Source organism: Juglans regia, chromosome 1 (assembly GCF_001411555.2).
Source record: "Juglans regia cultivar Chandler chromosome 1, Walnut 2.0, whole genome shotgun sequence".
NCBI classification, from domain to species: Eukaryota; Viridiplantae; Streptophyta; class Magnoliopsida; order Fagales; family Juglandaceae; genus Juglans; species Juglans regia.
The window spans coordinates 18956757-18968510 of record NC_049901.1 but is presented as its reverse complement, the minus strand read 5'-3'; the positions used below and the strand labels follow the sequence as shown (position 1 = coordinate 18968510).

General features: G+C 41.5%; 1 protein-coding gene across 1 annotated transcript; it reads right to left on the bottom strand.

Annotated features, from left to right (window-relative positions):
- Positions 1-9242: 9242 nt before the first annotated feature.
- Positions 9243-9755, bottom strand: LOC108991962 (collagen alpha-2(I) chain-like). The gene has a single exon (XM_018966391.1). It carries the CDS (start codon positions 9753-9755, stop codon positions 9243-9245), a length of 513 nt encoding a protein of 170 aa, XP_018821936.1.
- Positions 9756-11754: the final 1999 nt, after the last annotated feature.

Genomic DNA, 11754 nt, shown 5'->3' with positions numbered 1-11754 from the left:
AAGAGTTGTGGGGGCCAAAGAAATTAATTTTGAAGGGACCACATCATATTAAATACATGATATATAGAAATTAAATAAGATTTTGCACCATATAGGAGAAAATTAGAGAGGCGGACATTTCTACGTATATATAGATTTTAGAAACTTTTAGAGAATATGTAAGGATTATAATTTTTGGAGGGGTCAATTTCTATATACATAGAATTTTGAGAAAAAAAAAATAGGATAGATTTAGGGTTGGTTGGGAAGCACATCCTATCTCATCTCATTTCAAAATTTTTCATAATTTCCTTTCCAAACATCATTAAAACAAAAATACTTTTAAATTTTAAATTTTTAAATTCTTTATCTAATCATTACATAATCATTACAAAATTTTCAAACTTTCAAACAAAATACAAAAAATAATACCACTTTTTCAAATAATATTCTAACAATATTTGATATTGAAATATTTTTATTTAAATTTCTCTCTCATTTTCCTAAACCTAATAAAACATGTTACATCTTAACTCAAACTATTTCATTAATATTAATAGATTTTTCATCTCATCTTATTCCCCGAGCATCCTCTAAAATTATAAAAAAAATTTGGAGCCTAGCCATAGCGTGGCTCTGCCTCTGTCTGAGACTCCCGTTTGGATTCAAAATTCATTTCATCTCATCTCATTATTACAATTTTTTCAAATTTTCTCACAAAATATAATAAACAATTCAATTTTTTCAAATCTCAAAATTATAATAATATTAAAAATAATATTTTAATAATATTTTATTCAACTCATCTAAAATTATTTTAACTCATCTCTAAATCTACACTGGCTATGTGTATCAACCTTCACGTACCATTGGATGGAAGGACGGTCTGCTCCACCCTATCTGTTTTTGTAAGGGAAAAGCTTTATTTTTCTCTACTCTCAACTATCTATTTGAGAGAGAATTCTTTTCCTTTTCCCTTCGTGATAATCTCGCACCTGATCAAACGGAAACGAACTACTTTGTAAGCCATTGTATTAATTTCTCTGTTTTTTTCCCCTAATTCCCTTACTATAACGAAAGAAGAAACTTTGAGGAAGATATTATATATATATATATATATACTAGGTGAAAGCAACGTGCAATGCACGTTTGCTTAGTTTATATTTAATTTTTTTTGTTAAGAATTAATTTTTTATTAATAAAAACGTAATGTTTTTGGTTAATTAAATAACGATGTAATATTTATGTAATTTATAAATAATTACACGCTATGATATATTATAAAAGAAGAACATTAATAGAAACTATAATATGGTCCCTACAGCATCAAAAGTAGTCTTAATTTATAGTTGAATAAAATGGCGTCGGGGAGGTAGTGGAGATAACCTACACGGGGGACTCTGGCTGGATGAGCTGCAACTCCTTCCTTCAATAAAGCAATTCCCCATTCCCAGATCATCTACTCTTGGCTGGCAAGCACCCGAAGAGAACCTCTGAATCGATAGTACTCATACTTGGTAACTTGACAAGACTAAGTGGTTCCTCCAAACTCAACATGGTTGAAGTAGAAGAAGAAAGAGAAATTGGAATTAATGCACACCACAAGTAAAATTTAAATAAGTCCTTGGCTAGTTAGCATAGACCAACAGCAGATGACTGTTTTTATCAGAAAAGCTTCTCTCTCTCATACATGTACTAAGCAAAACTAAAATATGTCGTATTTAAGAGAGAGAAAGAAAGAAAAAATTACAAAAGATTTGGTGAGAATATATATGATGACAAAAAAAAAAAACGAATATTTTTATGTTAGTTGATGTGAAATATCTTAATTTACGTCAGTAATATATTGAGTGTGTCAAGAAATAGACTTGCAGATGAATTTTTTTCTTTCATTGATAGTTGGTTCCAAATTAACATAAAGCCAGTAACCAAACTCAATCCTAAAGCAAGGAATCTAATCCCATGAAAGTAAGTAATAAGACAAGAAGATATAATATCAAACCTACACGAATACCATCTGTCATTAACCATATTGCTAACGCAAGTCTCCAATTAGAATGCTTTCTTTTCAGAGAGGCTGTAGCAAAAAATTTTCAAGGATAGTAGTTTTGTAGTACTCTTTCTAACAAAGCAATTCCTCAAACCCTTTTACACTTTCAATCTCCAAATACACGCCAATACTACAAATGACTTCTTTCATTAAATTCAAATCATGTCAAACTAAGAGCATTAGGACTGAAATATTGCAATAACCTATAAATTCAAATCATGATTGCTTTAATAAAGTGTTTAAAACTTCATGATTTTTTCTTACCCAGTCCTTCATATTGGCCTGGAGCCAAAATGGATGCAAAATTTTTGTTCGAACCATCTCTTGATATAAAAATCTGAAATAGCAAAAGAACAGAGTAAATCAAAAGTAAATTCATGGTTCCAAATCACATGCCAACTTTGCACAGTAGGACAGGGATCTTTTGCTTCTTCCACAACAACTAAGAGGACATACAAATATCAGTCTTTATTAATCAAGGTTCTCTTTATCTAACTGAGTGGGAAAATCATTACACTCTCCAAATGTTTAATATCCTAACATGGCCCTTTGTTGGAAATAGAACAAATGAGAATGCCCTTAACACATTCAATTTGCCTAAAGTGTGTGGTGATAATTGACGTCAAAAAGATAAGATGATTTCTGGTTTCTCCACCCTTCTACTTCCCATATTAGGCTTGGGCTTTGGCTGCATAACTAATAGACTTATTTAACTGATTGTTGCGCCAGTGGTGTTACATCTATGACAATGAAAATAAGAGGGGTAAGAGACCCATGACTGATTTTTTTTTTGTAATTTTATCACAAGGCAGAATAGTTTACATGACTAAGCGGCTGTTGCTCATGCTTACTGCTAACGGTATTCAGTATCCAGCAACTATCTCACTTATCTTGTTTCATTTTTCTTCTTTTGCTTCAGAATTTAATTAAATGGCATACTAAACTCTTAAAATGTAAACTTTCACCAATAAGAGAAGTATGAGGCCTCTGATCACACATATGCACAAAGAGAGAGGCACAAAGAGAAAGAGAGGGAGGTTATGAAGAAACAAGATCTTTTGGTGCATGCTTAGCATCTTTCTGTCATAAATACCCTAACTTTTCTGCTTCATCATATATCTACATATAATAGCTCTCAGTATTTAAATTTTTAACGAAAAATATCTCGTTTCACATTTGATTCAATTCACAGTTAGCGACAATGTTTTTACGGAAGCACTTCAACTCATAATATGCTTGTTATCACAGTAGACTAAGATCTATGAACTACCAAACTTTTTTCAGTTATAAGCTCACATAAAGAGTTTACTGCATGCAATTCTTATCTGAGATGACATGCAAAAAATACCAAAAAAACCATGGCTTATAACACCAGATAAGTTGAGAATGTCAGAAACACGAAAATGTCAAAGCGCACGGATCATATATATCTTGAAAATAGAAACCTCATAGTAAGTAGATGGTCTAAACTAATGTAAAAAACATTTCTTTATTCGTTTATTGGACTTTGAACATTAAGGAGGTTAAATAGATCTAGCATGAATGACCTCTCCGTCAAGGAAAAATAGAAATTACCCTCCCATGTGAAGCCTCTTCCCTGACATAGGACCACAATCGTATACCTAGTCGAACCTTGTAATTCAAAATTAAAAAATAGTGAGTGGGACATAACTGGGAAAGGAAATTGAAAATCTATATAATATAGGATAAGCTATGCACAAGATTAAATATTGCACACGTCTATTTCCACAATCAGTGAACTAATAAGAAAGAGAACAATCTCTTACCATCCTTATTGCGTCCATAAATGTGACACTAAATTCTTTGAGAATATTAGCGTGGCTATTTCATCTCCTCCTCCAGGCTTGTTCCGGAGGGGCAGCACTATCGAAATCAAACTACAAAAAACACTCATAGAAAAAGAAAAATTAGTCATATTAAAACCAGATATCCTAACTACAACAATCAACTTTCAGTTTTCAAAGTCTGCCTTTTCTTTTTTCATTCTTAAAGTTTCTCAGCAACCAAATAGAGTCCAATGAATATTAGAAATTAATTTTGGAAAAAAAAAATGCAAGCGACATAAAAGTTTACCAACTGCAAAGTCCTCGGGCGACCATGAATTCTTTCTACAATGGAACAAATTCCCACTAACCATGTCGTAAGACTACCCAAACCCCCTCTGCCCTGTTGCCAAGAAAACAGAGCAAAACAAAAGAACCCAAAATATCCAATTCTCAAGATTGCTTTGCTTTACACATGAGCAGGACCATATAATGAGGTGCACTATTATTGAAATATGGGTTTTTTCAAAATTTTCACTTGAACATGACAGCAGTAATCCAAATAGTAACAAAGAAACCTACAAGTCATGGCAGAAGGACAATATCACTAAAATTAAAGAAAGAAAAAGGCTAAAACATGCTCACAATGAGAAAGAACCATGTATACAGTTCAAGAAATTCAATTCACTATATCAATCCCACGAACAAAAATTCGTTTCCAAAGGAAGAAAAAAGCGAGGCCCAATCCCTCTAGACTGAAATTCCTTTCCTCTTTTTTCAAGTATGCACTTACACGTGGTAAGTGCATGTGCACAAGATCCCCAACAATGGGCAATTGCAAAAGATTTCCCAACAACAGCAAGAAGCTCAAATGGAAAAGCAAGGAACCAGAGGCTGGATCTGTTGCAGACGGTGGTTGGCAGCTCCATGGATCTTCCTTACGGTGACAGCAAGAAGAACTGCAAGGAAAAAAAAACGGAACCCACAACGAATGGAAGAACAAAAAGAAAAAAAAAATCCAAACTTGGCTTTCGGATTCACACCATCTCGACGAGAGAAAGACCAATAGAATGCAAGAAAAATACAACAAACAGAAGAAGCGAATAAAAATTTCAAAATAGATCTTCAAATCAAGAAGCAACAAACGCGGTGGTTTGAGAACCCCACGCGTTTCCTTTAACAGCGCGTCGGTGCAACGCGCCGCTCCGATTGGCTCCCAATTCCATCGACCGCAAGATCGGCGGGTGAGGCTTCTCCCGGTGGTGCGCGTGTCGGAAGATGGTCATCGGAGAAGCTCGAAACGGCTACCCCTTTATTCGGCAGAAAACGTGAAAAAAAAAAAAAAACACCAGACCACTGGAGACGATGAAGGGCCTGTGAGAAGAAGGAGGAGAGGAAGAGGAAGAAGGAGTCGAAGCTCTCCTTCCCCCAGCTGGGTTCGGACGAGCGAGTTTTTAGAGAGATGGTCTGGTTTTCACTTTCCAGAGAATGAACTTTCTAGAGAGGGCTGGGTTTGAGAAAAGGAACTTTCGAATGGGACCATAAAAACGCGGATTGCTGCTTTAACGTGGACTTGACACCGTTTGATAATAGCTTAACGGAAAACAAGAATTTCCGTTTCACAACCGTTTGATAGGCTCTTATATAATAGAGATAGATATATATATATATATATAAATATATATATATATATATATACTATGTAAACAGTAAAGCTTCAAACCCCAAAAGGGGATAACTCCAGCTAAAATCAAAGATAAAATAATAATATAAACTCAAATATAATAAAACCTTGGTAATGTATAATTATTTCTCAAAATAAAATATGGTTCCAAAGAAAATAATTAGACTCGTGAAAGAAGCTCAATAAATGAACCATTATCTCAAAAAATCATTCAAGGAAAAAATTTTTTAACACAATGAAAAACCATATGATAAATTCACTTTTGCCCTTTGACACTTACTCCATATGCTAAGTTCACTTGTATCCTTGAGCACTTATTTTACTACACTCTACAATCTTACCCTTAAGCATTCTATTTCTGATTTATAGCTTGAACCTCAAAGTCATCTGAAAATTTAAGAAATAGAACAGAGATATTACATAAAAAAAAAATTAAAAAAAAATAGAGGCCACAATTTAATGCTGGCCAATAACCAGATTAGCGACATAAGTAATCACATATCCAATACATAAGTCACTTTTACATTTTATACAATAGATATCGATGTATAAAAATATTTCATGTCTTAGTTGTGAAAAAATTTCATTCCAATATTCAGACATATAAAACAGTGCAAAAAAAAAAAAAGAAAAAAAAAAACAAGGTAGATTTTCAAGGCAAAGCACATTTTTCCCAAAAGTAACCTCATTTAATTTTGAAAAAGTAGCACCACTCACCTAAACTCGTTAACGCGATCAAATTAACACACAATAGTGCCAAACGGAATTTAATCGAATCCTAAACATAATTAGCGCAATCTAGTAAGTAACATTGTGGAGGATAAAACATCCGGCCTGCTAAAGGTTAGGCCTAGCCCACCAAGCCACATTAGAAGACGAAATAGATAGGAGGGAAATGAGAGACAGGAGATGACCATGAGTCAGGAGAGTAAGAGAAGAGTGTCTGGAAAGAGTGAGAAAAGAAGGGAAGCTTAGACACGCCAAATGTCAGGCCTCACCTACGCTGACAGATATGTCAAGGGACCAGTCACATCATGACAAGTAGGCACGTGCAATAAGAAGTGAGATAAAAGCAAGGGACCAGATGACCAAATGGGATCTTTGTCTTCTTCAGCAACCTCCTAAGGAAGACATCGTCTCTAGTAGGAAGAGCTCCAACTTTCTTGGTACAGTGAGAAATAAGAGGTCATGAGAGACTGTAAACAAGTATATTATAGTAGATTTTCCTTCCCAAATGCCTATGGACGTAGGCAATATGTTGAATCACGTAAACCTGTGTGTCCCTTACTCTTACTTTCTCTGCACTTGTTTTCCATTCACCGTAATAGACGTACGCATCGCCACCGTACAGTCGCACCGAAACACTGTCGGGGGGCCCTAAACAACATCAATCAAGGCCCAAGTTGACCTAGTGGGCCGAGAATGACTATTTCTCTTCTTCCGACCTGCTATGTGATTTTTCCAATATCAAAAGTGGCTACACTTGTGGGATTCATTTCACTTTCTAAGCGGGAGGTGGGAGAATGACAATTTTCTAGTGCTCTGAATAATTTGCGAATGAAACTTCCTCTAGATAAGTACTCCCAACTTTCCTGCTTTTATTTTTATTAATGAGTGCCCACCCATGCACTTGCATCTCAAGTGATTGGGCCGCTCATCTTCCCGACCCAAAGGATGTAATTTACGCTCGGGACATGTGCACTGTAAATACAGGGCCAATGAAGGAGGCGGGCATTGTGCACCACAATGCCATGCACGTTCACACTGTGCATGGCACGCAAAGTGCCATGAATAAGGCACAACGGGTGCATGTCACCATGCACCTAGGGGCCTCATGCCACCTTGCCGTGAGGTCCATTGACATGCTAGCGATCACCACATGGACCACTGGTGGTTTTTGTTTGCACCGTGGCGACTCCCGCCCACAGGAACTATGCACAGTGGGTGGGAAGGGAGCACATTCCCACGCACCCGGGGGGCCACGGCTTCGCCTTTGTGAGCTTAGTGAGCAGCACTAGAGGCCACCACGTGGTTCGCTAGTCGTTTTTGTCTTCACCGTGCCAATCTCTGACCAAGGAGGTTGTCCTCATGCACCCAACGAGTCTCTGGCTTGCTATCTATGAGCCCACAGGAGAAAGCTCCCAACCACCACGAAGGACTGCCGACGTTGTTTGCTGTGGTAGTGGTGGTCACCAGAGTAGATGGTCGTGCACGTCGTGCATGACCGGCAACTAACAACGGGTGCACAATAGTGCAGCCGAGACCAACCACGGGTCCACACTGTGAGCCCATCGAGAAAGCTCCCTGCCACCACGAAGGACAGCCGGTTGTCTGCCATGGTCGTGGTGGTCATCGGAGTCGATTGCCATACATGGTGGGCAACTCACAACTGGTGTAGGGTAGTACACCCGAGACCAACCATGAGCCCAGACTGTAAACCCACTGGAGAAAGCTCCCGACCACCACGAAGGACCTCTGACGTTGTCTGCCGTGGTCGTGGTGGTCACCGGAGTTGATGGTCATGCACGACGGGCAATAGTGGAGCATTCCCTTATGAGCACCCGAGAGGCTCACGACCCTCGTATGTTATGGGCGTTCATCAACCGACGACCGTGGAAGGATTGTCTCTCCACTTGCACCGAGCCTTCCAACTAGGCAGAGCCCTACACCTGCGACTGTCTCTTCAATTGCGTTGAGCCCGCCACCTGCGACGGGCTCTCCAATGGCACTTGGCTCTCCACCTGCATCGAGTCCTCCATTTGCGATAGGCTCTCCAATTGTGCCGAGCCCTCCACCTGCGGTGGGCTCTCCAACTACGCCGAGCCCTCCAACTATGCCAAGCCCTCCACCTGTGACGGCCTCTCCAACTGCGCTGAGCCCTCCAACTACGACGGGCTCTCCAATTGTGCGGAGCCCTCAACCTGTGACGGGCTCTCCAACTGCACCGAGCTAACCACCTGCACCGGGCTCCCCACTTGTACCGGGCTCTTCACCTGCAACTAGTGATGGGAACCAAAGTGAGCCCAATCTTAAAGATCTTTTGCAAGTTCTAGATTGGTCAATCACAAGATCAAGAGCAAAGAAGATCAATGAGGCGATATAATCCACTTGGGAGGAGTCTAGCAAGAGCCCAACATTCAAGATGGGCTTGAAGGATGAAAATCCAGTTTTGATTCATTTGATACAAGCTATGGAAGAGGGCAACAACATGACATAAAGACTTTGGGCACATGAAGGATTTCAACTTATTTAATTCATTTAAAGAACTTATTTTATTAGTTTAGAATAATTGAGTTTATTATGGGAAGCACTTAAGGGGGCCTATGCAAGGGCATGTTGGGAATGTTATTATTATTGAACTAGGGTTAGAGTTACTGTAGCGCCGTACAGTAGCCGTGGCACTGTTCACTTAGGGGTATTTTTGAAAGATGAGACATTATTTTGGCTAGAGTTTTAATTAGGTTTTAGTTTAAATACACTTTGTTGCCTCATGTTAAGAAATTTATGAAATTTGATGAATTTATTCATTGTGAGTTGACTTTATCTCCTCTTGTTCTTAATTGAACTTTTAAACTTATCAAAGGTAAATCACAACTTTTGTGGCTTTTCTCCTTTGTAATCTGGGTTCTTGAGACGTGTTCTTCAACGAGTCTAAATTTTTATATAATCTAGGTTCTTGAAACGAGTTATCATTGGGTCTAGGTTCTCCATCCATTGACTTGATTCTGGCTTTCTTGGGGAGTTTTCAAATTGATTGTGGGTTCAACGGATTCCGTTCTCGCGGGTTCATATCACCGAGCCCTCCAACAGTGACTAGCTCTAAAACTGTGCCAAGACCTCCACTTGCGACAGGCTCACCAACTGCGTCGAGCCCTCCTACTATGACAAGCTCTCCAACTGTACCTAGCTCACCATCTGCACTGAGCCCTCCAACTGCGATGGGCTCTCCAACAACACCGAGTCCTCCACCTATGATGGGCTCTCCACCTGCACCGAGCCATCCAACTGTTCCAAGTCCTCCATCTACGACGGGCTCTCCAATTGCGCCGAGCCCTCCACCTACGACGGGTTCTCCAACTACGCCGAGCCCTCCAACTACGACGGGCTTTCCAACTGCGCTGAGCCCTCCATCTGTGATGGGCTCTGCAACTGGTTCGAGCCCTCCACCCGCACGGGGCTCTCCACCTACACCGAGCGCTCCAACTAGACCGAGCCCTCCACCTGCAACATGCTCTCCAACTGCGCCGAGACCCTCCATCGGCACTGGGCTCTCCACTTGCACCGAGCCTTCCAACTGTGCCAAGCCCTCCACCTGCGACGGGCTCTCCAACTGCGCCGAGCCCTCCACCTACGACAGTGTCTCCAACTGTGCTGAGCACTCCACCTATGATGGGCTTTCCAACTGATTAAGCTCACCACCTGCACTGGGCTCACCACCTGCACTGGGCTCTCCAACTGCATAGGCACTCTTCTGCTCGAGGCTCATCGGCACGGGATCTCCTCTGCTTGGGACCCATTTGATCAAGTGCAGTACCTTGGCTGTGTGGGACTCATTGAGCCGCACATTGTACAGTTACCCATGTGGCCAAAGTTACACCACGCTACGCGGTTTTAAAATACTCGGCATGGGACAGTCGAAACATCCCAATATCTCCATCGGGAAAAATTGTTTGGCTCTAACACACATGAGAGCACGATCACCTCACTCGGAGGGCAACCGACAACTAACAACCAATGTTTTAAGTGTGTGCCACACATGTGGAATGTGCACCATGCATTAGGCACGCACGGTACACATAGTGGAGAACAAGGAACAGCCCTGCCCTAGCGCACATTGCATGACCCATGCAACGTGCTCCACCAACTTGCTCGCCCAAGTATGCTTGACCGATTTCAGTCAAGTCTCAACAATGGCACATCTCCAACCTTCGATGTGCTCCAGCAGAGCAATTCAGTATGGACAAGCGCCTTGCGCTACAAGTCGAGTCACTCGACTAGTCGCAACCCAACGGTGGAACACAAGTCTCTCGACTTGTCTACCCTTGCGCCACAAGCTGAGTCACGGGATTCACCACGATGCATTGGCTAGGGCCAGGGCCTTTCGTGCTCTGCCCCATCAACAACTAGTCAGACATGTCCCTTGACTTGCCGACCGTCGTGCTACAAGCCCAGTCTTTGAAATGGCCGCGATGCATTTTCTAAGGGCTAGAGCCACTCGAGCTCCGCCCTACCAACAACTTGTTGGAGTATAAGTCCCTTGACTTACCGACCTTCGTGCTACAAGCCCAGTCTTTGGACTGGCTGCGATGCATTGGCTAAGTGCCAAAGTCTCCTGAGCTCTGCCCTATCAAAAACCAATGGAGCATAAGTCCTTTAATTTGCCGACCTTCGTGCTAAAAGCCTAGTCTCTAGACTAGCCGCACTGTATTGGCTAAGGGCCAGAACCTATCGAGCTCTGCCCATCCGGTAGCTTGTCGGAACACAAGTCCCTTGACTTGCCAACCTTCGTGCTACAAGCACAGTCTCTAAACTGGCCGCAATGTATTGGCAAAGGGTTAGAACTTGTCAAACTCTGCCCCTCCGTCAGCCTGTCAGAACACAAGTCACTTGACTTGCCGACCTTTGTGCTACAAGCCTAGTCTCAAGACTAGCAGCGATGCATTGGCTAAGGGCTAGAGCCTCCATAGCTCTACTCTATCAACAGCCAGTTGGAACACAAGTCCCTTGACTTGCTGACCTTCATGCTTCAAGTCTACTATCTGGACTGGCCACGATGTATTGGTAAGGGGCCAGAGCCTGTCGAGCTTTGCCCTTCTAGCAACCTGTCGGAACACAAGTCCCTTGACTTGCCGACCTTCATACTACAAGCCTAGTTTCTGGATTGGTTGCAATGTATTGGCAAAGGGCCATAGCCTGTCAAGGTCTGCCCCTCCGGTAACTTGTCGGAACACAAGTCCCTTGGCTTGTCGTCTACAAGCCGAGTCATAGGATTCACCAAGATGCATTGGCTAGGGCCAGGGCCTTCCGAGCTTTGCCACATCTATAGCTAGTTGGATACAAGTCCCTTAACTTGCTGACCTTCATGCTATAAGCCGAGTCTCTAGACTCGCCACGATGTAGAACCCCTGCCAGTGGGTTGCCTCTGGGAATGAGCCTTCGGAGCTAATGGGCCTCCGAGCTCCACAAACACCTAGCGCGGGTTACCTCCGAGAAGGAGCCGAAGTGCTCGGCAACCACTTAAGTTGGACCCAGGGGGT